The 26,268-nt window shown below is 41.9% G+C and overlaps 1 protein-coding gene across 3 annotated transcripts in view; it reads right to left on the bottom strand.

Annotated features, from left to right (window-relative positions):
• Positions 1-26,268, bottom strand: part of SEMA5B (semaphorin 5B) — a 192,285-nt gene that overhangs the window by 91,501 nt on the left and 74,516 nt on the right. For 2 of the 3 annotated variants that reach the window (XM_008922938.3, XM_029959871.1), the window contains 2 exons: positions 24,362-24,461; positions 9,119-9,164 (listed from right to left, as the gene is read on the bottom strand). In XM_008922938.3, coding sequence (XP_008921186.1) covers positions 9,119-9,164; positions 24,362-24,461 — 146 coding nt within the window. Of the gene's footprint in view, positions 1-9,118; positions 9,165-24,361; positions 24,462-26,097; positions 26,215-26,268 lie in introns of those variants that run through there. The other variant, XM_018072672.2, reaches the window with a different exon arrangement.

Below are 26,268 nucleotides of genomic sequence, written 5' to 3'. Positions count from 1 at the left end.
ACATCAGCTGAACTGTTACTAACAGAGCAAAGTAGAATTATTTATCTAGGGGAAAAAATGCACACAGTGACATGAAATGTGTTTACTATAAAATATTGTTTTTCTTTTTCCCTAAGAGCTCAACAGTTTGTTCTAGAGGAAACATGAGGTCATTTGTGGGCCCTTTTAGAGAGATGCAAATCAGTAAATGGTGATTTTTTTAATGCTCTCATTATAAATGACTGGATGCTATCAGGGTCAAACTTAATCCTGTGCAGAGAGCCAGTACAATGGATGTGTACAATCTGGATCTCTCTTAAGCTCTGCTTAGAGAATAAAATGTAGATATTTCTCTGTAATCTCAGTCTTAAAAAAAGCACCAAATTGCTGCTTCTTTGCAGTAATTGGCCCACGTACTCCATTGTTCATCTTGTAAGAGGCCCAGTGTGCTCCTTTGTGTTTTCAAGGACTCCTCTTACTTCTGACTTCCAACATGTACAACTCAGTTCCCACACCAGGGATGGGTCAGGGCACGGTGTCCCAGGCAGGAAAAGCGCTTCCCTGAGCGCACAGCCCTGGGCAGCGGCAAACCTTAGTGCCAGCTCAGCAGGATGCCAGGACCTCTGCCCAGGATCCAACAGCAGCTCACCACCAGCGCAAACCTGGCCTTGCTGAACAGGGAAGACTGTGGGAGGTATCACCTCCTCCCCAGGAGAGCGTGAAGCAGGAGCTGGCTGTGTGAACCCTGACGCAGTGCATGAAACTCAGTAAGTTGCTGCTCCCACATCAACTGCTCTTAGTGAAGGTGCTGCATTAAACCCTTGCTGTGTTGGAGGCTTCAGTAATGATCATATCAGAGAGCCTTAATTGGGATAGGAGCAATTAGGAAATGCTTTCTGTGCCATGCGATAAGCCAGCACTTAAAGCTAGAGAATAAACCACGCCAATGTCTAAAAATATCCCACATCCCTAAAGTAATAATAATAAAAAGCAGCATGTTTTTATATAAATCTCAGTTTATATAAATGTCAGTTTAGGTAAGGTGTTGTCTACAACAAGAGGCTGATTGCCTCTCAGGAACATCTGCAGGGCTGGATTTGTTGACAGCAGCCACGGATGAATGTGTGTGTCAGGGCAGGGGACAGTCAGGGCATAAGCACACGCAGATCCCCCAGAGCCTCCTGGAGCTGGTGGAGTGGGAAGCAGCCCACAGAGAAAAAGGGCTAAACAGGCAAACAAAAATATATTTTGCGAAGATACTGAAGCAACACTGGTGACAGGAAATGAGAAGTCCAAGGAATTTATTTTTTTTAATTTTCATTTTTCCCCTCCTCTTTCTAAAGGACATCTAACGGTCCTGACTGTAAGTTGCAAGACATAAGAGCATTAGTCTTCATTCCCTACACATAAAATACCTGACAGGATTTTATCAAATAAGGAGTCCAATATGCTACTGTTATCAGTAAGTGACTTCAGCAGCTAATTAAATTCTCAGTTTCTAAATCCTGCTCATAATGTTTGCTGACAAAGACCAAAACCCCTGTAGTAATTTTGGCTTGTAGGTGAGGTGAGGCAGGGAAGGAGGGAATGACAACTAACAAATTACCCAGAAAGGCAGGCTGGCAATCCACAGCTGAAATTCATCATGCAAACCTCACTTTACTGTGTGAGTGTAACAGGGCAGTTCTCCTCTGGATGCAAATCAGATCTGTGGCCTTCACTGACTCCAAGAAGGCTGCCCTGCTTAAGCATAGCTCCTGAACCTCCTCTACATGCTATACCCTATGTATATGACCCTCCTGTGTGTGGGTACATATATAAAAAATAATATGTAAATATATATATATATATAAGAACTTCCTCTACCATGCCTGAATATTCACTTTAGAGGGCAATTACATTGGTCATAACTAGGCAGTGGACTCTGACCCAGTTTAGCAGACCTATGAATGCACATATTGAAACATATTCTCACTCACTAGAGCATGCAGCATGTTCTTAACTCGGAGAATTCTCAAAGGAAAACTGGCATTTATTTAAAGCTAAACCTGGGCTTAAAAGCTTTGCTGGCTATAAACGGACTCCTCAGTTTGGTTCTCCCAGACAGGGGGAATGTTGTGTTCAGAAATCACTCAACGCTATGGAGTATGAGGAGAGATTTGCTTTCTTGGCTCTCTGAATTTCAGCTGATGACTAACATCAGCACAAGGCTGGTTCCCAACAGCAGACACTGGAGCCTGTTAAAGAGTACAGTTCACAGCAGTGAGGAGCTGGAGAAGTGTGTCCTTGAAGGATGAAGTGTGGCCTTCAGACGTGGTCACCTCCAGTCTGACAAGCCTTGTTTTTATCCCTCATCTCCCACTCCAGGTAGAAATTTCTGTCTTAGATAAATCTTTGGAAAGGAGACCTATACCTGAATGCCTCAATCTAGCTCCTGACCAGTCATTTTTAAGAAAGGGTGTATTCAGGGAGTAAATTTCATTTGGGAACCTGAAACCATAGGAATAAAAAGCTGAATTTACCAGAAAGTTTGTTCAGCCAATATAACCTTTATTATGGAATAGCTTTAAACTTCTAGCCTGAGAGTGAGAGGTTTTAGATGCAGCTTTGGAAGGTGATTTATGAATAGATTTATATGTTAATCTGTTAATAAAAAATGTTTCATACTGATAAAATATGTGACAATCTAAACTCAGCTATGAGCCACATATTAAAGACTGCATCTGCTCTAGTAGAGGTTTTGATTATTTTTTTAAATAAGGGAACTGCATTGGCCTAAAAATAAAGAAATAAACGTTGTATCTAGAAATATGTGCCATATAATTCAAATATGTATCTGGGAATCTGCAAGAAACAAATAATAAACTGCTTAGAAGAAAACGGCTTCTGGAAAGTCAAGCTTATTCCTGAACGTTTCAAAATAGAGTTCCTGTCACGCAGCTCAGTGGCACATAAAGACAGGCAAAATATTCTCACTCTTTCCCAGAATTACTTCCCAAACTGGATTTTAAATTGGATGATAATCTTGACACTCCAACTAGATTGAAGAAATAAATATCTTCAGCAAAGTTGGGCCAGCTTCTGAGCACCCCTGGGCTCATGCTGCATATCAATGCCTAATTTCCTCATGATGTCTGAAAGGATATTTTGAAAAATAGAAACGGTTCTGGCTCAAGGAGGTTTCTGCAAGTAAATCTGAAATACAATACTTTCACCTTCTTTTTATTGGCAAAAGCCACAGAATTTTACAAAGGAGTGCTATATCCCTATTTCACATGCAGACAAAACGGGCAGATTAACTTTACCTCAGGCATCTGTGGGCAGAGCCGGCACTACAAATTTGGCCCTCCAAGCCCCATCTGGTGCCCATCCAGCAACTCTTGGGGATGTAAGATTTATCTAATATTTGCAAGTTTTCTGATGAGTGCCAGGGCTTCATATTGAGAATCCTTAACATTTCTCAGTAAAATATTTTCACCAGGAGAGATTACTTGAGTGACAATTTGTGATGTAATCTATATTACTCACTGCTCTCTATTGGGTTTATTTATCATATTTTATTCAAATATACAGTGAAAAACTAAGGTAAACTCTGCCATCTCTCCTCACACTTCCATACACTTGCAGAGCATGTTTCTCATCAGCACGTATAAGTGTGGCACTACTGAGCCCTAAATAAGTAGAAAATAATGCATTTAATGCTCAGTTTGATTCAAAGTGCAAAAGACAAAACCTGTTCCATTTGTTGCTATGTGACATATTCAGGACTGAAAGACAAGTTTTATTAACCACACTTTGTTGATACATACTGTTGATTTACTAGTGATTAGGCCACAGAGTTAAAAATCCCTTCAGGGAGTAGCAGGGAGGGAAGTGTGTCTTCAGGAGCAGCTGTGCAGTCTAAGAGCTTCATCTCTGTAGCAAGAATGTTGCTGCTTCTTACACTGAGGGAAGAAAATCTGGAGTAAAACCATCCTTATCAGAAATGCAGTGGATAGGAGGCTGCAGTTCATCTGCTACAGGACCCTATGGAAATGGGGTCCCTATTTCAAAATGCTCATTCCAAAGCCCCACAATATCAGCAGAAAGAAACTGATTTCAGTAAGCTTCAGATCAAGCCTTAAGAGCTGATACTGCCTCAGCACATGGAGAACTTTAAGCTTGGGTTTAATTGTTATGCCTCAGTGGTACTGAGAAGTTCATCAAGTTTTGCCCCAGTGACTGGGTAACACTCTCCAAAGTGCCCATGTGAACGTAGGGGATCTTATTTAGAAATGTGGAGCTGAATTTCAGAAGGAAATAAAGTTGCATTTTTTGTACCATTTTCGTGTTTTGCAAATGGGGTAATTGTAGACCCAGGTGGTACTGGACAGTGTGTAACTCCAAAGGGAATCCTTCCAAATTCATGTTTATGACTACCCGAGAACTAACACACTCTCTCTCTGAACTTAATCCTCTCTTCAATTTTTCCTCAGGAAAAAAAAATATTAAATTGTCAGTTAAAACATAGTTTAATGTCAATTTTTTTGTCTTTCTTAGCAGAAGAAATAACTTGTGTCTTTCAAATAGTTTTGCAATAGGTGTAGTCATTTATTCTTTCTTAGTCTGTTAAAATACAGTATAGATTCTTGAAGTATTTTAAATGCTTAAATACTACTAACCTGATATAACATATCAGCACACAAACTTCACAGGGCTGGTTAGAAACTTTTTAATATGAGATCTTCCAATAAAAAATTAATTGAAACCAAAACATCTTTAGAAATTATAACAGTTTCTATTAAACTTATCAGATGAGAGTCCAGAAGGACTTCTTAGATCCAGAGAGAAGGGAAAGGGAAAGGGAAAGGGAAAGGGAAAGGGAAAGGGAAAGGGAAAGGGAAAGGGAAAGGGAAAGGGAAAGGGAAAGGGAAAGGGAAAGGGAAAGGGAAAGGGAAAGGGAAAGGGAAAGGGAAAAGGGAAGGGGATGCCCCAAACAAACCAGGTCAATTGTTTGAGATGATAGAAATGCACATTCAAATGCTCTCCTTTGATGCTTCAGAAAATAACTTGACCCAGAGTATTTGCATTCAAAGTAACCACGTCTATCTCCTTCTCTTTCAGATTTTAAAAAAAGTCTTGTTTTCACCTCAGTGCAAAAAAGGTTGGAAATCTTGGCAACTCAAAAAGGTTGGAAAAGTAATTTTTTACTCAGTTCAACTGAGAACTCTAAGATCCAGGTAAAATCAGGGTGAACAGGGGGTAGGCACTGCACTGGGATTTATGAAATGCCAGCAAGTAGCCTGCTTTTAACACACACCAGAGAACAGCATTCCTTGATAAGAGGTCCTAATCAGCCTTGTGCATTTTTAAAAATTTGCTCAAAGGCTTCTGTTTTTAAAATGACCCTTCCACCTACTCTATTAATTATCAACTCCAGTATAAAACTGACTTTTCTATGGCCTCACCATGAAAGCTGCAGATTAGCAGCTAACCTTGTCGCAGACCGACGCATAAATTAAACAGCATGTGCTCCAAGTGCACATCATTTAAAAAATGCATTCTGTAAAATGCCTCATACTGAGAGTTTACAATGCATGTAAAGAGGACAATTTAAAGATGGACATGAAACATGTTGCAGAGATTTAGTTTAAAAGAGATGCTAAAGATTTAGGGAACAGTATCCATTTTAAAACTATGCCTCTTGACAGCTCCAAGAATTTGAATACTACATGTCAAAGCTTCCAATATTAACAGGTGCTTTTGGATACCTCACCTCAAGATGCTGATTTTCAGTAATTCTTTAACAAGGTGCCTCAAGAAAAAGAGGTAGGCAAAATCATAAGTGATCCCAAAAATACCTTGGCCTCAATTTCCTTATGGATACTGAAATTCAGCCAAAAATGTTTTTCACAAAAAAATTAACCACCACCAAAGTTTCTCATCCAACTAAAACTCATTTGGTGAAAAGTTTCTCAGGTTCCAAATGGAATTTCTGAAACACATTTCAGAAAGAAAGAGAGGAAGGGGAAAAATCCCTGAGAAGTTGGGGCATTTGGTTCTGTGGAGCAGGAAATGACCTTGTTCTGCTTCAGTTTCTGCTGTGCTCCACTCAGTAGTTCTCATGTACTACTCAGCACTACAGTCTTGGAGAAACAACCTCAGCAGAACCAACAGAACATTCTAACCGAGGAGGAAACATCAGCATATGGTAGAGCAGATGAGAGCTAAGAAAGGAAAAAAAATGACCCCTTTGTAATATGGCCCAAGAGCTGACACATCCTAAAATCAACCTCTCTTCCTTCACTCCCCTGAAATCAAAATTCTTCTATAGGGTAATGATATCTTTTTTACACAACTCTTAATCAGTAACTTGCCCATTTTGTCTTTTAGTCTTCTGCAATTCCAAGACAATAACTTCCTATCCAAACTATATGGCTTGGCTACATGATGCTCCAGTCTTCTTATGCTGTGGGGATTACAAAATTTAGTTTATATTAATGGCAGTCCAACACAGACTCAGGATTAATAGAGTAATTTTAGCTTCTGAAACTGAAGATATCAAAAATGTGTTTTCAAGAGTGACTGTTTCATAAAATGATCCTTGAAGTTGATAGAAAACTTCTGCTCATTTTAATTGATTTTGTATCGGGCTTAAATGAAAGGTCACCACTGTCATTCAACAGGTATAAGGAAAGAGTACAGTCTTTTAAAGTGTTGGAGCTGAAAACCTTTCTAAAACCAGGGAGTAATGACATGGTTAGCACTGGGTTTGTGATATGCAATATTCATAAAGGGGATTATAATCCAAAAAATAATAATATATTCCCATTGGAAAGCAATGAATAGAGTCATGCTGTGAGGAAAAACATTATGGTCTGCTCAATGGCAGAAAATATTCATTTTCTGGTTAAAGAACAGATAACTGTCAAGGAAAACATGCATTAGGTAGAATGAACTAGTAAATCTATCCGTTGGAGAATGAGAGACTGAAGCACTGAATTCGCCGTGCTAACGAGCAGTGGCACAGGGATATTGCTCCTCTGAGATGCTGCTGCCACCCACACTGAAACGACGGCCCCTCCTCCTTTCTTTGACAACTGTGAGGCTGAAATGTGCCCTTCCCATTTCCCCACAGGTACAGTGCAGCTTAGGGATACAACTGATTGCACAAGAACATCCAGGAAAAAACAGCTTTAAAGTTCACCAAACCCTGCCTAGAGAGGTACATTCCACACACTGCAAGGCTTTGTCCCACAACCAGCATATCCTGCTGTCTCCTAGGCTGTGCTCCTCATGTTTCTGCCCCCCACCCCCCACACCTCATGGAAGTACAAATGCAAGGGAGCAGACATCTGTCAGCACAAACCTGCACTGTGAAGCAGATTTAGCACCACTGGCAGCATAAAATCCCATGAGCAGAAATAAATCAGAACACAATCTCAAGATGAAAAACTTGCCCAAATCAGGCCTGACAAGATCCACACTGTATTTTACTTAAAAGTAAAGAGAAGATATAAAATAATGCAAATTAACATTGTGATTATTTCTTAAACTGCACCTCTGTAGAACTAAATGCAAGCTCTTTGTGTTTCTTGTCTTCCTTTCTGATCTGATCTTTAAAATGATGCATGGCGAAGGGAAGGTGGGAGCGGGTGCCTCTAAGCTGCATCATGTGCTTTATGGAGACAAGCCAAGCAGCTACTTAGGCAACCATTAGGTCGGGAAACAATTGCTTCCATCATTCCCAACACGTGTGTCAACATAATTCCATGCTCTCTTTGTCATGCAAAAAGTCTTGGCAAAGTGACCGGATACACCCAGAAAGCAGGAGCAAACTAAGCTCATTATGTTAACCGGAGATCTCACAGCAACCTCCAGTGCCATAGAAGGAGACTTCCCATGTTTTGCAGTGTAGAAAAGGAAAATCACTGCACTGAAAAGGGCCCGAGCCAAGCCTGACTTCAGAAGTGTATTAGGGAGATTCACAATTGGGTTTCATAGAAGGGGATCCCTCATCGGACAAGCACAAGAGGCTGTGTCAGGCAGTGCAATAACAGGCACTGCAGAAGGTATTACACCTCTCATAACTACAGAAACTTCCCTCTCCTATGTGCTTGTTGGAAACCTTCCAGCCATGCTAATATGGCTCTGCAAAGGGAAACTACTGCCAAATGGGAGTATCAGCTTCTCTAATTCTTTATTGTTGTCATTGGTAACTCTGGACTTTGTTTTCCTTTTAAAGGAAGATTCAATGCACTTTACAACCATTAAACATCTTTTCTTCTCTCCATCTATCCTTGTAACTCTTACTAACAGCAAAAGGCTTGTGCACATCAGAATGGCTGGCAGTACTGCTCTAATGGCTTCTTTGCATGGTCAGGTACAGGAGTAAGGCGTCTCAGACTCTCTGAGAAATGCTGAATACATCTTTGGTGCTCTAGCAATCATAGAAGATGGTAAATATCCCAAAGCATAACTATTTATTTATTTAAAGATAAGCAGCAGGGTTTCCACTAACAATTTTTGTCACATCTTTCAATTCCAGATTCAGTGCAGTGAGAGCAAAGTCCTAATACTGCTGGATATTTGCAAGCCCTTTCAAACTTCAGCTGCTTTGCCTTGGTAAAGGCGTGGGTAACATACATTTTTCAACCCATTTTCCCTCTTGAATGCTTGCAAGTCCGATCGTGCGTTTAGTATTGCGTTCAGCAAAGCACAGGCCCTCAGCAATCCATGTTCACAAAGGCTAACAAGGGCTAAAAATGAGGATGGATGAGAATAGTTAAAGCTGCTCTGACATGTTGCTGACATCTCTAAAGAAAGCCAAGGATTTCTACTGATTGTTGCGTTTAAGCATGTATCAGTCACACTACTTGTTTTGTTCCTTAAGATGCCATATTTTTGGCAGATCCCATTACCACCCAAACACTCAAGAATCAAAGCCAGAGAGCACCATCCAAGTGGGTAAGTGTAGGAGAGCCCTTCCCCCAGCATTATCGCTGGAGTGGGAATAAGCATCTGGCTCTCACTTTGTCTTCTTGCTGCTCCACCACTTTGGGCAAATTTACACTATATAGACTTCCAAAAATGTACATCAAATATTACAGAACTTTCATTAACAAGTCAAATAAAACAAGAGAATAAAAAGTGAACATACCTGAATAAGAGAAACGTTGTGTAGACTAAGTCTGAAGAGGTAGTTCCTGCATGAACAAGCAGAAAAATTACAAACTATTAGGCTACCAAAGAAGGAAGGGAAAGTTATTAAAGCAAGTAATAGTTTTTGGTCATTCATATCCACAAACAAAAGTTTTTCCTGGACTACTCTCCATAGAATACAAAACCAGTTATATGCCTGTTCACTGAGTTGTACATCAGTATCTTACTGAACTTGGTAATAAAGTTTGAGCAGGTCCTGGTGTTAAATATTTCAGAATCCATAATGAAGATCCACAATGAAATCCCAACCACTAAGGGCTGTTTGCAAACCCTCAACAGGGTTTAGTTGCAGTCTGCATGGGCTGCAGTCATGTTTTTCACTGCATTCTGAGAAAACTGGGATTGGACAGAAGCCAGCTGGAGCAAAGCTGACTCCTACAGCATGTTCCCCCAAGCCTGTCCTTGTGGGCATTTCCATTGAGGACTTCATGGAAAGGAAGAGGGCAAATACTTCTCAGCGGAATCTCTCTGCACAGAAAATCAGCAGGGAAATCAAGGCATTGACTGCAGATATTCCCAATCCTTCTGTCATTGTCTCTTCACAGGCAAAGCGAGGGAATTTCTGACAGAAGTCACTGTAGCATGAGATACCACACATCAGCTGAGCTCCTGTCACCTTCTTCTGAATGTTCATATCCCACCACAAATAGGAGGGAACAACATTTGCATAAATTACTATGGATGAGGCTTAATTAATAGGATTTATCACACTTTTTTGCTTGCTAAGACAATGCAGTTACCAGGAATCAGCTGACATATCAAGCCATACAGACTGGATTCTGTGCTTGAGGCTTTTGGCCACATCTAACTTCATATTTTTGCATCCCACCTGTCAGGAGGTCTAAAGAGCAGTGATCCTTTTCCAACATCCCTGTCACCACAATATCCCAGAGAAGACACATTTATATCATACAAGATGAACTGAACCATGTTTCTTTGAGAGGCTCTATTTAAATGGTAGAAAGTGCATCTTTAATGATCCACTTTCATCCGTTCTAGAGGTGCCAGTATACAGACATTCCTCTACCTAGTGAAAATGCAAGTTCCAGTCTTAGGTCAGTAAAGTCAGAGAAACCAGTGGAAAGCTCCTATAGTGATGAAAAGGTCCTAAGGACTGTTCTGAAGAGCCTTGTTTAGGATCTGTATTCAGCAGCACACTCTGCCCAAGCAAAGAAAGTAATTAAAAATTTGACATATGAGAGATTCTATTGGGTCACAATGACCACTACGAGGGTTGAGCAATTTTTCCTCCTTCTGTTATCTATCACTTGTATATCACCTAAGTCATAATGATAGAGTTGCCTGTGTACTTTGTTCCAGTTCTATAAATAAATCAAAAGGTCTCAAATGCTGCTGACTGTCAATAAAGAACGATAGGAACAAGGATGATGGGGAGCTTGGGAAGTCAAACTCCTGGTACCAAATCTTCAGCTGATGTAGCTCTGACTTGCTCTGATTTGCACCATCCTATTCTGTGCTGGGACTGGTTACCCACAGAAGAATGACATCCATTAGCAATATCTGAAGAAAATATATCAGTGACTATTACACCTCCTGTAAGTACGCAGAGAAGTACACACACACAAAATCTCCATCCTCTCTCCTAGTTCTATCAGTGAAGATCCAGTAGTTCTTTTGTACAGTCTGAAAACCTATTCTATCTCAAAGGGCTACATACTCTCCTATATAATTTGTTATTAACTCTTTAGCATCAGCATCAGACCTAAGTATTAGATCTCGCAGGTGCATTCAGCAGACCAGAGGCACTAAGAACATACACACCTAAAATTTCAAAATGGAAATAAATTCTCATCCAGTGATAGATCTGACAACTCCCTTAGAACACCACATAGCTACTCTAACCAAAATATTAATGCAATGCCAGGACATGAGATATCATGGAAGAAGCCTACTCCTGGAGAAGGCCTCCAATCTTACAACACCCTCAGGAGAAAGTTCTCATAACTAGGGACTTGAAGTTTCTATCCTGTTGTTAAGCATGCTATTTAAATGCATTGATTTTGGAAGTCTTATAATGCAGATTTCAGCTCCTTGTTCTAGTCTTGCAAAAACTGGACAGTTTGACTAAGTAATAGATTTTAATATTCAGGGGTTTTTTCCTTGATAGCACTGCAGAGCAAATTCAACCAAAATATCTTTAATGAAAGAGACGTATCTAAGGGACACAATTTTCATTGCACTCAGCCAAAACAGATGCAGACAGGAATAGTGTCCATTTCAATAAAGCCAGTCTGTCCTCTCAGTGATTGCTGGATGGCACCTGGACAAACCCTCTCAGGTGGCTGAGATCTAAACCAGGCAGGAACATCATACTAATGCGAACAGCACAACGATCTTCCAAAAGCTTTATTCTAACCTTAGCTCTCCAAGTCTGACCTTGGGGCTTTCTTACAGAAATGAGGGTTTCCCTACATTTTTCATCAGCTTGCCTCACCTGGTGTCTGAACAGCTACTGGCAGTTTCTTTTTGTTTGTTTGATCCTTCTCACATCTTATCAGCAGCAATGCAAATACCTGTAGGCAGACCAGGCTATCAGAGAAACCTCCCGACTCCAGTTGACCTGCCCAGCTAGAACTGACTAATCCTTAATTAATAACATGCTCTCTTAGCAACACTTGTTCTGTAAAGCTATACCAGGAGTAAAAAGCCAAAGGGAAAGAGCTGCTGAATCAGACAGTGCCATTTTTATGAACTGCATTTTAACAGCAATTTCAGCTCAAGAATGAGCAAGGTCTCTGAATGACAGGCATGGTTTATTGTACCTAGAACTGCCCCATTTGTGTCCTTTTCTTCTGCTTGTGTTTGAAGTTATGTCTGTTTAATGCCTTGCTGAACTATAATTTAGAGCAACTGAAAGAGTATGATTAAGAAATATATGAGAACACTGAGATCTCTGCATGAATGGATGAGGTGCCTTCTTGATCTTTTTTACTGTCTTCTTTTTTTCCTATCATTTTGTCTTGTAAGTGAATGTTGGCTGATTCCTTTCTCTCCTAAATTAAACCCATCTGGACTAGACCAGAACAGCAATTGCCTGGTGCAACCAGCTATTCTAATATCCTCCTTCTTCTGCATAAAAAGCTGGCGCACAAACTTGGAGAGATAGGACAACGTTCTTAATTTCTGTCCTAAAAGGTCACACAACTTCACTCCACAGTATTAAACACAAGCTTTGTTTCATACCAGTTGGTTGCATTTCAGCCATCTCCAGACCAAGTGACTACATTCCTCTGAGTGCTCTGGGACAAATGGCATTATGCCTCAAGCTGCTAATTATTATTGCTACTAACCTTATTATTCACGAACATCAGTGCACTCCTGAATACACCCATGTTAAACAGTAATGAACTCTCAGCCAAGACAGTGGTTTTGTTGCATTAAGACACAGAGAGAGTTGATGGTGGTTCCTCTGGAGACTGATTCACAGCTGATGCTTGTTTAAACAACCTGAGGGCAGATCCTTTCTCTGCCACCTCTGATTGCAGAAGGATATTATTCCCCAGCTCAGATATATGAATTTAGCTGTTGTAAAGACCTTCAACCTAGTCTTGAAGAATTTGCCATCTAAATATATACAAAAGAGTGAAAAAGATACATAATTCTCATTTAAATTTACAGCACAGATTGAGCAATTCAGCCAACATCACAGAGCATATCTGTAGCACAACCAGGAGCTGATCTCCCGGTCCAGTAGTCTATGACCTGGTTAGGAGAATAACTCACCCCCAAAGCTGGGGCACAGCGTGTAAACCTCTGCTGAAGTGTCATTTACACTCATGGGTAGATGTTGAATTACTTTCTCGAACTGGGCCCAGTATGCTCATGTACATATGAACAGAGCCAAGCTGCAGTGTAAATCCTGTAAACGAAAGTATTTGCTAATTGGCTTCGTAATTTGTATCTGGCTGCTTGTAAAATGATTAAGTGCTCACAGTGCCTGGTACCACACAGCATACGTACCATAACAGCAGGAGAGCAGCTGTGTTTCAAGAAAGGGCGTGGAAGAATATATCCACTTAAATCTGCTTTCCATGACATTCCCAAGTCAAAGCTGCTTATTAAGTGTTTATTTCATATAGCCAAGAGCACATTGGGTGAACTTTGTAACATGGTGCCTGTGCACTTCTTCACACATTCCCTGGCCTTGAATCAATTTACATTGAAGGCAAAGCACTTGGGCTACGATGCCACTGAGCAACAGAGATAAAAGACAAATTAAGCCTTTCCTTTGGGAAGCCATATAACAAGAGTGCTTGAATAACAGCAGAGACCCTTCCTCTTAAGAATTCTGAAATTTTAAGGGTTGCAACATGCTTCAGTAACTCGTTCAGGCCTCTTTTTCAGTGCCTCTTTTCAGGCACTGCATCTGTCAGCACTGTGCTGGCTGATTAAAAGGTGCTTTCTTCTAATTAAGAGAGAGCAATCTTTTCAGTTCTGCTGTGGTAGATCAGGAGGAACATGCCTGCAGCCAATGGACTGATCACGTACCAATGAAAGGCCGCCCTACCTTTGGATTATTTTTTCTATTTAAATGAGTGAGGTTTGTTCACATTTCCTAACTCCTCACACACCAAGCAGGTAAGATAACCTCTCTATGCTTCAGAACAACCCCTGCTAGTAAATTGGGAGCCACAAGAGCCCTCATGCTGACCACCACCAGAAACTCTCAGGGCTTGGACACAGACACACAAACCAACAATATGCTGCCTTGACTCAGCTAGTCCATATCACTACAAGACATGTTACACCTGCTCATTTGTTGCTACTTCCCTGCACCTCACAGTGGTTGTGAGAAGCTCAACCTTCCCTCTTTACAGGGCAGGCTTTCTCAAACCCCCTCTCTTTGTAGGCAGACAATTACTCTGCAAGTAGAAACAAAGCCAACAGAAGCTGTCAGTAATGTTTGATCATGAAAAAAATACATTTAAGGAATGTTGTGGTTTAACCCCAGCCAGCAACTAAGTACTATGCAGCCACTTGCTCACTCCCTACCCTCTCTGGTGGGATGGGGAGGAGAACCAGAAAAAGGTAAAACCCATGGGCTGAGATAAGAATGATTTAATAATTGAAATAAAGTGAATTATTATCGTTGCTGTTGTTACTGTTGTAATAATAACAAAAATAATAACAGGAAAAAGAGAAAGAGGAATAAAGCCCAAGAAACACAAGTGTTGCACAATATAATTGCTCATTCCCCCATCCCCAAGCCCATCCCCAAGCAGTCATAAGCCGCTCCTGCCCAACTGCTCCCAGTTTATATACTCAAGCATGATGTTCTATGGTGTGGAATATGCCTCTGGCCAGTTTTGGTCAGCTATCCTGGCCACACTCCCTTCTGGCTTCTTGTGCATCTGACCGCTGGCAGAGAATGGGAAATTGAAAAGTCCTTGACTTAGTGTAAGCTCTACTTAGCAACAACTAAAACATCAGTGTGTTATGGACATTATTCTCATACTGAATCCAAAAGACAGCCCTGTACCAGCTACTAAGAAGAAAATTAACTCTATTCCAGCCAAAACCAGGACAGGGAAAGTTGAAGACAACTGAATGAAGAGTTGCTCTCTCTGTTAGGGACTATTATTGCACTGAAAGAGGCATCCAACAGAGCCTGGGTGAGGTACTGGAGCCTCAAGTAGACTCATGGTGCTCTGGAAAGAGGTTCCCTGTATTCATAGAATAAAATAAAATAGATTATTTTAGTTGTGTGGGACCTACAAGGATCATCTGGTTCAACTACCTGACTATTCAGGGCTGACCAAAGTTAAAGCTTGTTGTTAAGGGCATTGTCTAAATGCCCCTTAAACACTGACAGGCTTGGGGCATTGACAACCCCTCTAGGAAGCCTGCTGCAGTGTTTGGCCACTCTCTCGGTAAAGAAAGGCTTCCTAATGTCCAGTTTGGCACAGCTTCAAACCTTTCCCATGCGTCCTGTCACTAAATCCTAGGGAGAAGAGATCTGCACCTCTCTCTCCACTTCCCCTCCTCAGGGTAGGATTGTGCTGCAATCAGGGGCCAGGTCTGCAAGAGGGACTCACAACTGTCACAGAGCAGATAATAAGAAAAATAATTAACAGAACAAGGTCCTTTGGGTGATATGAAACAAGACACAGAATTACGCATATGACAAACCTAATGCTCCCTTCTGGCACTCCTGGAAGCCACGTTCTGGGGCTGAGCCTCAGGTTAGGAGCCAGCAACTCCTGTCAGCTCTTCCTATCTTTGCTTCTGGAGGCCTTAGATATACTTTGTACTTCCACACTACATGACAAACACAGCTTAGTCATGCTTCACAACTTCCTAGGAGCTGGTTAGTATCATTCCCCCCTTATACTAATGGAGAAAATGAGCCAGAAAAAGGTTAAATGACCTTCTCCAAAGCACACAGCAAGTCAGTGATGGAATCGAGATCAGACCCCAGGGCTGTTGGCTACTGAATCTCATGCTACATTAACACACAGTGCCTCTACGCAGGTCCAGCTGTGGCTGAACTTTGCAGATGGTTATCCACATTTCTGAACTAGCCAACCATACCAAGAAACCCAGCTCCTGAAGGATGATTCTGGCCTTTGCTCTCAGAAGGAGTTAATTGCATGCCTGGTCCAGGGTGCAATGTGATGATCCATTTGCAAATGTTACTTCAATGACTCATTTGAAGGGCCTGGCACACAGGCTGGAGAAAAGGTGGAGAACCAGCACCTCCCCTAGAAACTGGATTCTTATTCACCAGTAATTTTGTTTCTATTGAAGAAAAACTTGTCCAATACATCATTCTTCCTCAAAAATCAATAGATGTACAGCAGAGAACCATACTAAATGGCAGGCAGTAATATGATGCAGTTGCTGTATGAGCAATTGCTTTTCCCAATGCAACATTTCTCAGTGCTAAGTTCAGCCAGAGCTAGAGAAACATCATCTTAGAAGAGGCTCCTTATGCAGGCAGCATATCATTCCGATTAAGCCAAAGGCTCAGCTACTGTTTCTAGGTTGCCACTGAGGCCCATTTAGTACTTCTTGGTGGAAACAAGGGTGCAAATCAAATGCTCTATATTCCAGTCTCCAGAGGAGAACTACCATCAGCTTTAATGGCACAGGGTGCATGGCACAGATCTGCTCAGGCTCAATGCTGTATATACAGGGCCAACTCTAGAAAGAGTCAAAAGAGGCAGACACTTACAGCTGCAGAACAGGCAGGACAACAGCAAAGCTGAGGAACACTTGGGCTACACCAATATGCAGAAATCTAGACAAAATGACGCTGCCATGGAAGGAAGAAAGAGGAAGGGCATCTGCCCTTGGATTGACAGCCTTGTCCCCTCTTCCCTCAGCTTGCAAAGGGAACAGCAAGCTGGCTTTGCTGTCTCTGGCCCTTCTCCTTCCCCAGGGTAGGAGAGGCAAAGCCTCACTCCAGTATGATTCCACATCCTTGGGGGTTGACAGTATTTGCTATGCTCCTGAGACACCTTGACCCAGCTGTTTTCTGGAGCATAGCCATATGTATACACTTCAGAGAATGGGGATTGGGACTTCCTTAGTAATATTGTTTGAATATATTTATAAAATGAGGGTAAGTTTCCTTTTTTTTTGTCACATTTTCTTCCTCTGATTCACTAGACAAGTTTGTTCAAAACCTCAGAGATGAAAACTGAGTCAAATTTTCAAAACTCATGTGTGAGTTTGTTCTTATTTTCCTGGAAGAGTGATTCCATCTCTCAGACCATCACATATTACCCCACATGCCACCTCAAGTCTCTTGTGACATGTGGCTGACAGCTCCTCTCTCCCTTTCTCATCCAGTTGGCAGAGTCACAGAGCGCTCAGAGCACCTTGATAGGGCCCCAAGCCACACAGGGGTCTTTGATCTCCTATTTACCCATCACTTTCAGTTGTGCTTTCAGTAAGTCACAGGGTAAAATTTCTCTTCTTCTGATGCACTGATTATTGTTCAGACCTTCCCTGGCAGCCTCCCCACCAGCCTACTTAGGCTGATAAACATGCTCACTTCTGTCAGGCTTTCCTCAAACTCTGGATGAGTCCAACATGACTTGTATGTAAATACTGATAGAGTTGGCTGGTGAGATTAAGTTATTGCCAAACAACCCCTTCTCTTTGCTGGGTTTTTATACCTTTGCAGTGGCACAGAACAGTAGGCTTAGCACCTAAACATCTGGATATAAAATGATATGCAAGTCACTGTGGTGAGCCCGGCCATATAAAACTGACATATCACCACCTTAACCAGAGCAAGAGAAAGTATTTTCAGTAATGCAGAGGAAAACTGCTCTGCAGACCCATTCTGTGATGCTGTAAAACACATTAGGTCTCCAAGGCTTTTGCCAAAGTATCCTGACCTTGTGTTTGCACCCACCCCACTCTCAGAAATACAATCTTCAAACTTAATTATTCTCAGTGTGTTACTAAAGCAAGTGAGGCTCTCATGGGTGGCTGCTTTCATGATAGGGTATCACTGATTTTCATTTTATGTGGAATATGAGATATTTTTCTAGTCAGGCCTGCAATTCGCTGTGTAAGGATGCTTCCTATCAGCCTGTGCTGCACCAAGATTGCCTTTCACACAGCACTGGCTGTGCAAGCACTGGCTGTGAGTCAGCCAAAAGCCTGCTTCCTCTGAGGAGGGGCACAAGTGCTCAGACTCCCACACCACTGAGGTCATTTGCAGGGAGGTGGATGGTACTGCCTTGCAGGCGATTTGAAGGACCAACTGATGGCAGAGCCAACAAAGCTCTCTACCAACAAAGATGACAGACCAGAGACTGCCACTGCCTCACCCTCTTCTCTGTGTACAACACCTGGTGCAAAACTGCCCCTTTGCCTTCCTACAGCTGTAACTTCTTCTGCACAATGGTCCATCCCAACAACCATTGTTGGGTGCAGCATAGTATTTTATTTGATTTATTTATTCTGAATTAACTAAAATCCATGTTCTTTGCTTGAGAAAATGCACAAATTTTAACTAAGAAAAAAATTACATTTTGAACAAAATTTGGATCAGGTTTTGAACTTTTCAGAATCCCATAATTACAAAAACTGTCCTTCATCCTTTCCTGTCCCTTTCCCCTCCTCCCCAAGGGGTATAAGTCAGGGACAGCACAGATTTGAGGTATGACAAATTCAGACTGCTGGCAGACCAGCAGAGGAAAGCAAACCCTATAGGTGAAAAATAGACACCCCAGTGGGGCTTTGCTGCTCCACACTTATACAAGGGCTGAGCTCACCTCACCTGGCACAGTATCAGAGAAGAAAATCTCCCTCTGAACTATCTCAGACTCAACCAGAGAGGTTAAAACCTGCACTTTAAATCACACATTTTTTCCCTGTGTAAAAAATTGTGCATCCCCAATTATGGATTTAACTAGCTGCAGTGTCTAATCACAGCTTTCTCACCTTTATATTCTTTACCATGCAGGTCAGGCAATTTCTTTAAAAAAACATTAATAGCCCTTTGAAAGTTTCTGTTAATTTCAGAGACTGATTTTGCTTTCCCCTCCTCACATCACCATGTTATTTACCCCTCTCCAGTCCACAATACAAGGATGCAACTGTAATTAGAGCATTCTTTTGTCTGACAGGAAAAAATTAGAGTGAGAAAGGAAGGTATTTGTTTTTCTACATTTCTCTGCAGCAGTGCTTTCAGCTGCCCACCTATGATCTGGATATAATCAAAAACATTATCATGCTCTTTGCTTGCTCACGTTCTCATTAATACCTCAACTGGCAAGGTAATTTCTCAGCCAAATGTGACCTAGTAGGGGGTAAAGCTGGCATAAGACGGCACGATAGTAACGCAAGCCATTGGAAATGGCTCAGTCAATCTGTCTCAGGAACTATTCAGACAAATCCTGGAGTCAGACATTAGCAGGGACAAATGGACGTCACTCCTGGCTGTTAACAGGACAAGCCTGCAGACTATGTAATTGTTGGCTATGCCCACGTGGTTGTGCCCAGTGTTAAGTTGTTTGCATTTTAATCTCTCCATGCTATACAAGACTTGCCTTCTTAGCCGTGCTGAAGCCCCACTGTCCCAGTGTAAGTGCATGGGACTCACAGACTTTCATGAGCATTTGGAAAACTTGCATCCTCTTTGGAGAGAAAAGGCTGACAGCAAGTGACTAAACCACCAGGTGGAAATACAACAGTAGAGGGTCCAAATCATACCTCTGCCATGGGTTTTCTGAGTCCATAGAAGAACTTTGGCTATGTCCACATTAGTCAAGTGCAGAGATCTCTGAGGTTGTGCAGACCTTGACTGGCATCTTCAGAAAGTGCAGTCTCACTGCAGGAGTAGCTGTGTTAGGCACAGTACTGTACTACCTTTCAGATCTATGATAAACTCACATGACTCAACATCACAGCCTTTTCACAGGGCAGGCTGGTTCTTAATCCCTTTGGGCCTTGGGTTCCCATCTATAGCACAAAATTATTAGTTCTTTCTGGCCTCACTGAAGCCCCGTGAGGATAAATGCTGTTGAGGGGTCCTGATCATTTGGCAACACAAAGTATTGCTCACAGACTTCATAGTCTGTGGATCTGTGGATCAACTCTGATCCGACCACTACCACTAAATTTCCTGTTTTGCAAAATGCTTTTTGCCTAGCCAACATAATCTGTGGAGACTTACTCTCTTCAGGTTTTACTGGCAGTCCAGATCTGGACAGAATTGAAGGTGCCCAAGGGTAAGAGTGATATTTTCCAACCAGCACAGGTTCTGACGTTTTACTGCAGTGCTCTGGAGCTTTCTGCCAAGCGGGCAGGAATCAGCCTATATTCAGCCAGAAATCTGCATGTAACCTGGTGTCTGACAGATTAATCTATCATACACCGGAGACTTTAAATAAACTCAGAGTGCCAAACCTGCTGGTTGAGGGTCTTAGAGTATATTTACAATCTGCCATATTTCTGCAAGCTGCAACTTGAAGGAACTCTTCTGGGACATCAGTCATTCCATTCAGCCTTCAGCTCCTAAGCCTGCATGATTTAGAACTTTTTTTAGTCCTTATACAGCTAGGAGCATAATAGTCAGGAAGGGGTGTGACCAGGCTGTGCTCCCCCTAAAACAACCCTTGAAAGTTCATATAGCACCTTCCCTGCTCACCAAACTAATCCTAATGATGCCCCATTCCTCTAAGTGTTCAAGACCAGGTTGAATGGGGCCCTGAGCAACTCAGTCTAGTAGGTGGGATCCCTGCCTAAGGTCAGAGAGTTGGAACTAGATGATCTTTAAGATCCCTTCCAACCCAAGTCTTTCTATGATTCTATGATATCTCCTTCCTTGCGCCTACTTGGCAGTAACAAGCACATTCAGATCAGCTCTAAACCAAGTATGAAAATCACCCCTGTCAGAGCATCAAGACTTGCATCACCAGCAGCTTAGTAGTTTTACATTTATTGCAGAGAAGTCTGGCAGTCCAGGATGATGTGCACTTTACTTGCCAGTTCTGAGTCCCCTGATGCAGCTTTTGCTCTCTACCCTCTACCTCTGGGCTCTTCTTGGTAACAGCCAGTTGTGACAAGGGCTCCTCAGCCGCAGCTCCCCATGCGACAGCCACGAGGGATGGTCCTTTCCCATCTCCTGATGGAGCTGACAGCCCTCTTGGCAGGCAGAACTGTGAGGACTTCTGGTCATAATGCTTTCTGGCTGGTTTTCTACAGTAACACCTTCACTCGCTGTGAATGGCCAACCCTCATAGCCATGCCTCTCACATCCACAGCCCCAGCAGGCTACTGCCCTGAGCTGACACCCCTGCAGTTTCCTTCTGGGAAAAGTCAAATGTTTCCCTTACGGCTTCCCAGCCACTCTCTGTGCAGTCATTTGTTTGGGTACCATCCTCCTGTTGTCCAAGCTGTTTCCCTTCAGCTTGCTGTTGTGCCAGATTGTCACACGGTGTCTCAACCATCCTCTGTTAAACCCTTTATGTTGTCCTCGACAGGGAGTTCTTGTGAAGCGTGATTTTTGGCCTGACTCCAAGCAGGGTCTTTCATATCATCACTTCTTTACTGGCTCCTGTCTCTGCCCAGCCAGCGATGAGATAGTCTCAAGGAGTAAGGCTTCTCAAGGAGGTGGGATGTCACAGCTACACTATGTCCCTTTTCTACAAAGCCCACCCTTCCTGGGGCCTGGGCACCCTGCCTACAGCACAGGTGAGAGAGCAGAGAACTTCTTCTCCAACACAAATGTGAAACCACTGTGATCATATTTTCAATTTTTTTCTCAGTAATAATGGGGTCTAGAAAATTATTTTTCCTCCAATTAAAATAAGCTCAAATAGTGATCACTTGTGCTCAAGAGCTGAAAAAAGCAGCAAATATTTCAAAACAAGTACTCATTCACAGAAGAAAAATAGTACATTAAAATACTAACTCTATATCCAAAACAAAAACAAAACATGCAAACTGTGAGTCAAAATGAAGGTTATGAAATTTGAAATGTGTGTTTTTATACTTAATGAAATGTGACTCATAATATGGGTCGTGTAGATTTACAATGTTCTAAACTATTCATATCCTTACTTGTAAGCATTTGGATTTTACAAATGATGTGACAAGTAAATACGTTGCTTAGAAACCATGGTGGGCTTTTGAAACTAATTCTTTTGTTTCTGGGATTTTGACTTGGCAGGTGTTTGGTGCAGTGGAGTTATCAAACTCCTCTGGTTTACTCTCAGACAGCACCAGTCATTCAGGGAGGGCTCTCAGATAAGGATAAAGCTTAAAAATCTGAGGCTCGTGTTATTCCAGCTCCCTGCCTGCATGGCATGCCCTCAATACCTCTTACAGTTTCAGTCACGCTGTGTCCAATTCCTGAAACCGAAAACCCTTGTGAGCCTCAGGATCTTCTTTTCTTCTAGGAAGTATTTTCTATGAAGCTTTGAAACACAGGACGAACTAAGCCAAAGAGATGCTGTGGTGAGGTCATACTGCTTTTAAATAGAGACAGAAAGAAGTAGTCTGAAATAATTTATAATGCTATCATCTAAGACAATGATGTTAACCAGGAAATTGAGAAGTGGGAGTACTTATAAACGCCACCCTGATCCCAAACTCCTTCCATAACCCCAGAATAGCTGGCGTTACTACTAATATGATCTACAGCAGCACATTTAAACGTGGTTAACATTTAAATTTAGGTTTCATAAATTACACCCTGCAGAGATGGATAGAGACAGCTCCTATCTCTTTGAGGTATTGTTTCATTTGCAAATTCAAGCAGATGGTGCACGAGCAACTAATGACTCAAAAAATCACCCCTAAAAATAGTCCAGAACAAGGTGTGGATTTATCAGGGAAGGAGGGAACAGAAAAGGCTTTACTTCCCCTTCCCGTTTCTCAGGCACAGCTCCAGGAGGGAGCCCAGCTCACCCAGAACTGTGCAGCATCCCATTTTCAAGTATCTCTCCCTATCACCTCACACAGGGAAGAAATGAGGTGGTGAAGAGGAAAAGGATTAGCACTCCCCCCTTTCCCCACACCAAGTCTGTATACAACCCCAAAAAACTCTCCACCCTGGGAAATTACAACTTCCTTAACTGTACCCAGAACTGCTCAGCACAGCAGTGTGGCACCACTGAAACTTTCAGTCTCCCAGCCAGGTGGGTAGTGCTTCATGAAAACTGACTTTTCCAAGCAAATTCTATAAATACTTGTCACTGCTTCCTCATGAGGCAATACACTGCAATATATTGTACTTCCAGCGGGAAGCCAAACTTGCTGTCATTTCGCTGTTTATAATGATATCGTAGCCTCCTGTCTAACCACACTTGTACAAACTCTTGGGGAGGTAGAGAGTCCCTCCAGGACGTGTTGCTGGGGTTTGAGCAGGGGTGAAGCATGTCAACGTTAGCAGCACCTGCGTGGGGAGAAACTGCCGTGCAGCCAAATTATGTAAAGCATAAATTCCTCAGAGCACTGGGCCTGTGTTTGTGCAATGCCTGGTAGAAGGCACTGTTCACAGCCATCCCCAAAGCAATGACATTCTGAAGTAATAAATATTAATACTTTCTGGTTAAAGATCCCAGCACAAGTAAAGCCGCAGCTTGAAAAGTAAAATGTTTCTGTATGAAAAGTAGGAGGGCCTCTGGCAATTTTAACAGCTACAGGAAGGTGTTATTATTTACTGTACAAATACACACAGAATATGTATATTAAATCACACTTCAGTTGTTTCTGTGAAGCAAAAGACTCTCCTTCTGCTACAAGTCTTGCTCTTTTCTCTTGTTTGTACCATGAGTTCTTCCACCCCTGCTTCTTGCATCCCTGTCCTCTACTGCTGAATATCCTGGGAAGAAAGCAGTCTCTTCCTCCATTTTCATTAATAGTAGAGACTGCTACTACAGTGTTATCTGATTCTAAATGTTATACTTAAACTGATTTGTTAGACCATGCTTAGCCTTTTTGGGTTTTTTGGCTTGTCTTATCTGTTTATTATGCAATAAAAAATCATCGCTGTTGGGGCTCATGATTCAACAACTCCTGACGTATATTATTTCACTGAAGCACAGCTCTTTTTCCCATGCAGCTCTAAATTTGTAAGAGCTTGCCTGTGCTCATCTTCTCTGTTTCCACCCCCCTCATATGGTATCCTAAATAAAAACAATGTTTAAAAATAAAGGAAAATATATGCTAATTATATACAATAGGTCAGAAGAATAGAGTTGCACAAAAATGCATTGGGTGAGGATCTGACTGTATCAGCCACATGAAGCAAACAGGCTCTGAAGTGAATTCTAAGAGAGAAGAAAGCAACTATTCACATTGCCACTATTACTTATACGAAGGTGAACAGATGAACCTAGTTCTGAGGGAAAGTCTGGCCACAGCAAATAAACCATGATGTCAAATTCTGTGCTGGCAGAGGGATGGTGCAGAATGATTTACTGTAGCTCTTCTAACATTCACAATACTGAGTGAGATGCCAGCATTCTGCTTCATTAACCAGTCATTTTGATTGCATCTTTTTTTTTTTAATTCTAGTAATTTTCTCTTCTTTGCAATTATACTAGACATCTCAATCTCTCTACATAAATTATAGCTTTCTTTTTGAGGAGGAAACTGGCCACATAAGCTGGAAACACACTCTCCTCTGAAGCCAGAACCTGAAGGGAAAGAGCTTGAGCAGCCACCCTAGACTAATTAAGATTATCTTTACCTTGCTCCCACAATGAGTTGGTTCCTGTTGGCATCCAGTGCAAGCTGAGAAAAGTCATGCACACCTGGATAGGTGAAATTCGACACCCAGGGCTTCAGATCTGCAATGAAAATGAGAAAACAGAAAATAATAAAGCTGCTCCAAAAGCTGTGAGTTCACCCGGACATCCGCTAATGGATTTCCTACCGAGTCATCTGTCAGGGGAAGGCTAATTAATAACCTCTTTAAAGGGCTTCTATTCATTATGATTCTCAGCAGAATGTGCAAAAAACCCTCACATAAACACAAGGCCATCTCAGCACTTATTTTCACATCCAAAATGGAGTGTCAGCATTGGTTTCAGAGACAACAGCAGCTCGATTTTACTTCTGTTAAAACTGAGGAAACGTCTTCAGTGCAAGGATTAAGTGGTGTAAAGGGACAAGGCTGCCTGCCATAACACCTGCATAGCCTTTTCTTCTGTGCTAATCAAAAGGAAACTGCTGCCCACCAGAAACAGAAGGTAAGGCCAACTGATGGAGAACCAACTTAGAGTACAAAAGATCTACACTCAGGACCCAGCTGTTCCAATGACAGGTTTTACCTTCTCTTTCAGGTCTTAGCTTCTCTTCTAGGTTTCACTTTACCTAACATCTCAGATCCCTATCAGTTAAATCATTCCTTCATTTTTAGATGGTGGGGTGTGGGGTGTCATCACAGCATTTTTGTGGCTGAGTGACTGCACAAGCTTGAGACTGGCTCTATGAACTAGCTTGCATTTGCCAATCTAGGCAATTGTCCAAACTGCAATCACACATGTTAAATGGAAAGCAAAAGACTTGCCTATACTTTGGTCACAGAGGCAAAACTCTTCTAGAAGCCAATATATTAACACAATATCAACTGAGAGATCTAAGACAAGTAGTCCTGTTGTAATAAAAAACACACCTGTTTAAAGAAAAAGGTAAATTACTATTTTTAGAGTACTCAGACGTGATGCTAGGGCATTCACAGGATCCCAGCTTTCAATACCACTACCGACTTTGACCTTGTGTGTATTAGAGATCGCAGAATTTCAACCTCTCACCTTACAGCTTTACAGCACAAAATAAATGGGAATGGATTTAAATGTATCTTTCAGAAAGTCATTCAGCTCTACTGTGAAGATTTCTCTTGAGAACTGTTAACTACTATGGCTGTAAAATACATGGAGAATACCAAATATCTCGGGGAGTCAGGCACAAATGAGACCAAAGGACCCTCTGTGACCTGTTGACAAGTAACTCTACCTCATTCAAGGACTGGATCCAGGAGACTCAACATGAAAGGTAATATCTTCTGGTCTCATGCCAACAAGATACCAATACACAGGCCAATGATCTGATGACTCATAACAATAATGATATAGTTCAGACAAGTTCAAAAGAGCTCTGCAAAAACATGCTCCACTGTCATTTTATATCCCCAATGATAAATTGAGTAGTCTCACTGAAGGCAGTCAGGTTTGAACGCTTTGTTGTAGGCATTAGTTCCCATTTCCATAGGGGTGAGAGGACAGTGCTGATGAGGAATCTCATTAAGGCCTTTGTTGTCTTGGCATGTTTCATGGGATTACAGATGTGCAACAGTATAAAACTTTTGACACAGGGGTATTTGTTGAGCCATTTCAAGTCCTTTCTCCCTCCAGGGATGGATGAAATTTAATCAAGCCCTTAAGTTATCAAAACCTTAAGAAAACATATAAATAAAGTCCCTACACTCTACATGATCTGCCTCTCTTTCCAAAGCAGGATCTTGTTCTGCCTCTGTCCTGAACACCACCATGTTTCATAGCAGTTCCTAAGGTCCCTCACCACGGAGCTGGACACCACCAGCCCTGGTTCCATGCCCTGCCTAACTGGATGCTGCCAGGAGCTGTCCAACAGCGA

Source organism: Manacus vitellinus, unplaced genomic scaffold, assembly GCF_001715985.3.
Source record: "Manacus vitellinus isolate BGI_N305 unplaced genomic scaffold, ASM171598v3 scaffold_22_pilon, whole genome shotgun sequence".
NCBI classification, from domain to species: Eukaryota; Metazoa; Chordata; class Aves; order Passeriformes; family Pipridae; genus Manacus; species Manacus vitellinus.
This window is presented reverse-complemented; position numbering and strand designations above follow the sequence as displayed.